This window comes from Colobus angolensis, unplaced genomic scaffold (genome assembly GCF_000951035.1).
Source record: "Colobus angolensis palliatus isolate OR3802 unplaced genomic scaffold, Cang.pa_1.0 Scaffold161, whole genome shotgun sequence".
Lineage (NCBI taxonomy): Eukaryota > Metazoa > Chordata > Mammalia > Primates > Cercopithecidae > Colobus > Colobus angolensis.
Window position 1 is genome coordinate 3335690 of NW_012114722.1, and position 5009 is coordinate 3340698.

The 5009-nt window shown below is 34.8% G+C and overlaps 1 protein-coding gene across 4 annotated transcripts in view; it reads right to left on the reverse strand.

The window, feature by feature from the left end:
• DIAPH2 (diaphanous-related formin 2) overlaps positions 1-5009 on the reverse strand; it is a 940316-nt gene that overhangs the window by 368035 nt on the left and 567272 nt on the right. For all 4 annotated transcript variants that reach the window (XM_011937272.1, XM_011937270.1, XM_011937273.1 and 1 more), the window contains one exon: positions 3877-4001. In XM_011937272.1, coding sequence (XP_011792662.1) covers positions 3877-4001 — 125 coding nt within the window. The remainder of the gene's footprint in view (positions 1-3876; positions 4002-5009) is intronic.

Below are 5009 nucleotides of genomic sequence, written 5' to 3' on the forward strand. Positions count from 1 at the left end.
ATGGTAAAAGGAAACAAACAAAAAAAAAAGAGTTGTAGTAAGTCAAGGATGTGTGGAGTAACCATTAAAATGGTAAAAGGAAACAAACAAAAAAACAAAAAAAGATCGACCCCTGACCTAATCAGTTATGTTATCTATAGATTACAGGCATTGAATAGAAAAGCACTGTGAAAATCCCTATCCTGTTTTGTTCTGATCTAATTACCGGTGCATGCAGCCCCCAGTCACATATCCCCGGCTTCCTCAATTGATCATGACCCTCTCACGTGTACCCTGTTAGAGTTGTGAGCCCTTAAAAGGAACAGGAATTGCTCACTCGGGAGCTCGGCTCTTGAGACAGAAGTCTTGCCAATACTCCCGGCCGAATAAACCCCTTCCTTCTTTAACTCAGTGTCTGAGGACTTTTGTCTACAGCTCGTCCTGCTACAATACTTCTGCACAACTGCCCATAAAATACATGGTTTTTCCCTGTTTCTTTGAGTCTTCTTTTATGGAGGTTTCTGTGTCACATAAAACTCACATTAAATAAATTTGTATGCTTTGCTCTTGTTAATATTGTATTATAGGGTGTCAGCCATGAACCTTAGAATGGGTCAAGAAACATTGATTTTTCTCTCCCATACCATCTAATTTTTTCTGAGTCAGAACAAGCAACCAATTTTGGGTATAGAAAGGAAGAAAGAGGTGATGAGTTTCCTTTTAAAGCCATTGGCCCCAGCAGGCTAGAAATAGCCTTGGAAAGGTTTTTGTTTGTTTGTTTTTGATTTTTGCCTATTTTTTTCTGACATTTACTTGTGGAGCTGTGGATCCTCTCTCCTAAAACTGATTATACTTTACAGCATGCTCTATAAAGCTGATTCAATGATACTCACATTTGTGAGATTTATATGAAGAAAAGTTTTATAACTATAAGCACAGCCTAACACTGTTTGACAGTATCATTTTGAAGTGCTAAGTAAAAGCAAGGGCTTGGACTAGATGATCTTCATTGTCTCTAGCTATAATACTGTGTAATTCAACACACATTTAATGAGTGCCTACATTGTACTAGGTGGTAGGCATTGTGGTGGGCATATAGTAATTAACAAACCATACATAATCTCTCCCATGGGGACAGCAAGACAGAGAACATACACATGTCAGACTGTCAGCAGCCTGAGGTCAAGTTTTCTATCATCTTGTGTACTGTTCAATTTTCATGCCTGGCAATGTCTAGCATATTGTAAGTGTTCAATCAAAATTGGGAAAGAGTAAGGGTAAATACAGGGTGCTCCAGGACATAGGCTGACTTGGAGATTTGAAGATTCAACCTGCATATTCAGTTGCCCTGAAGCCATCATGCCATTGCTGCTAACTATAGCACTGTTGCTATTCTGAAGTCCAAAGGCATATGAGTGCTTTTCAGCTTGTGAACTCAGTCCTCATAGAGAGATTACTGTTTAAGTAGCTAAAGTTACTTTCCATGGAAACTACTCCCATACTTGTGCCCCTAATTATTCAATTTAAAGGGCCAGTGACTTGAAGCAATACAATGTATTGGCACTGGATGGAAACATTGGAAAGATCATCGAGTACAAAGGATCCTATACTAGAAACGGAATCATGGTTCTATTTTTAAAACAGGATCAAGTATCTCACAATAAAATATCTTTCTCTTTTAGCATTGCCAGGAGGGTAAAAAATATATATATTAGGTAGGCACTAGAACTCATATACATACATACAATGATTATGCATTTTGTCTCTTTCTGGAAGATAGAAACACTCAATGGGTGACCAAGAAGTCTTTCAAAGGAAGAATAACTTGAGCCACAGTTTTATCATTATAATCCATTAATTCATAGTTTTTAACCAACCCAAGTCAATATTCTAATTTTTTCTCTGAAATAAATTGCTGTGTATTTTATTTTGTTTCTTTAAAAAATATGATATGCAAAGTAACAGCCCCATACATTTTAATACAGTTTTCAATCCCCTTGTGGACAAAGAGTCACACTTTAGTGCCACTTAAATGAAGAATAACCATTCATCTGTAACATACAGATACAGAAGGCTCTGGATTTTCATTTTAAAGTGCTTAATTACCTGCATAAAGAGAGAAATAAAATAAGGAGTCCAGGCCAAGTTCACGAGGGTTTGAAATTACTTTTCTTTTTCTAAATGAGCAACAAAGACTCAATGTTGCAAGCTGTTGTGTGGCTATAAGCCAACAGTAGAAGAAAATGTTCAAAAGAAAAAGGGGATCAGGAATTAAATTCAAATATAAGGCAAGAACCAAAATCGAAAGGTGAAAAAGGAAGTGGTGTTTCCAGGCACAGGACAATATAACATATTTGAAACAAAAAATGTAATCAGCAACAAAGTGAAACCTTCATATTAAGTATCCCAACGTGGCCAGTAATGCAACTCAAGGTTATTTTTGTGGATTCCCTGCCTCCAATCACTCACAAACTTATGTTGCCAATATTTGTATTCATGAAGGTACTCAGAATCACTAAAGGACCATACAAAACACAGTATTCATTAATGAATCAAAACACTGAGAGTTAAAATTTTTTTTACATAAATCTAAATTGCCATTCTTTTTTTTTTTTTTGAGACGGAGTCTTGCTCTGTCGCCCAGGCTGGAGTGCAGTGGCCGGATCTCAGCTCACTGCAAGCTCCGCCACCCGGGTTTACGCCATTCTCCTGCCTCAGCCTCCCGAGTAGCTGGGACCACAGGCGCCCGCCACCTCGCCCGGCTAATTTTTTGTATTTTTAGTAGAGACGGGGTTTCGCCATGTTAGCCAGGATGGTCTCGATCTCCTGACCTCGTGATCCGCCCGTCTCGGCCTCCCAAAGTGCTGGGATTACAGGCTTGAGCCACCGTGCCCGGCCTAAATTGCCATTCTTAAGTAATTCAAGTTCAGCACTGTAACTTCCAAATTGGGCAAACAATAAAGTACATCAGAAAAGAAAAAGGCAATAGATTTAACCTTGAAACAAGGTGACTGCCAAATAGTTGTTGAAGGAATTTACTTATTATCAGATAAAGAATTTACAGTATTTATTCCCTCTAGAGATATAAAATGGTGAATCAATCTGCAGTTCAAGATATTTATTTAAACCCAGAGGAGGAGGATATGGCTTTAAGTTTTGAAAACTAAAATAGAAAATTATAAAAAAATCAGTTCTAATGTAGTTTATCTTTAGACACCAGATTTAACATTAAACAATTCAAGCTAAATGCTATTTCTCAAGTTTTCCTTTTATATATTTTTATGATTTATATGAATATACTGCTATAAACTAGAAGTTTCAAAAAATGTTTATTTAACAAGAAATGCTTAATGTTATACAGATATCTACTATAATTTATGTAAATATATCATCTACTGATCAATTCGTCTATCCATCCAACCATGTATCCATTTATTCTTCACAGTCCTTTCAGTCTAGTGATATTAGTTATCCTCTTATTGTCCTTGAAAATGCACACATGCCCTCAGAAAATGTATACACACAAAAAAAAAAACTCAGACAAAAAAAACCTTCTGTTGATCATTTACTTTAAACATTTGGTTATATAAGAATATTCTGTTTTGTTTTGTTTAGGTTTCATCAAGCCTCTTAAGACTTACCTTGCATATCCTGTGGGCTTTCAAAAGGAATTCTTCTTTGAGAAACGGCATTTTAAAAAAATCTAATTGTTCCCTTGCCTACTGGTTGAAAACATCATGAAACAAAATTTATGCTACTAATAGAAAAACAGCATATACACAAATTCATCCAGATGGTGTGAAAAGACTAGTAAATCTAGAACTAACCACACAGTTAGTAAACAGACAAACATAGAGACTAAAAACTAGACAAAATGCTTAAATAAATAAAGGATATGGTCATCTTTTCCACAAACTTATCGTGTTGATTTTCTGCTTGGGGGAATTTCTTGATGTCATGTTCCAGATGAACAATTTGTTGTTCCATTGATGCAAGGTTGCTCTTGAGAATTTGAGCTGAAACTAAAGAACAATGTGCAAAGGATTTAGAATATTTTACCAGGTGTTCCACAAAACATCTAAAAGGAGACATTATCAGTTAAAGTCTTTTTTTAAAAAAATGTGGGAAATAGTTCCATGAAGTCAACTCACATTTTTCTGAATTACTGCTCATAACAATTCTACTCTCCATGAAATAAATGAAAATGTGTAATATAATATACCAAATCATCATGTTTAATATGGGAATGTCACCATTTTACTCAGCCATTAGTTCAAATGAATCCATTTCAATTTAAATTTATTGATGGAATTCTTAATATTTCATTCTTTAAAATCTACTTTGAAGATTAAAGAAAAACTAAGGTTCAAAGAGATGTTATTAATGCATGTTCTTAGCTCTATAAATGATTTAAGGTTAAATTATATAAAAGAATCAAATATTTTTCTTTTGTAGTAATATCCTGATTTTTATAAACCAATATCTATGGTAAAAGTTCCCATCTCTAGTACTTTTCAAAGAGAAGTGAAAAATAACTCTTGATACAGAAAGATGATTTAGAGCAAACCCCAGCAAATACAAATGAACGAACATACTCACAAAGATTCAGCCTGCCCTCAAACACTATCATTAGTTGCTGTAATTACCCCTAACATTCTCTGCACCTTCCTTTTTCTCTCACTGACAAGTACTAATTTTAAGTATTGTATTCAAACTGCTCTTAAATACAAGCACATTTTTCAGATCTGTCAGGAGACTGTCTTTTTACCGGGTAATTTTTTTTTTAACTTGCAACTATTTTATAGATACTCTATTGCTGCACAACTGCCAATTATGTATGAAAACACTTTTATCAATATCAACAGCATTTGGCAAGATTCTAGTTGCAAAGATGAGGTAAGTGTTATAATTTGATAGATTGCCCGTGACATTGGTTTTTAAATCCTGGCCTCTGAAATACTGTTATTTTCATTAAAGGACCATGAAACATAAATAGAAAAATACTATGATTCTTTCTTTTTTTTTTGAGA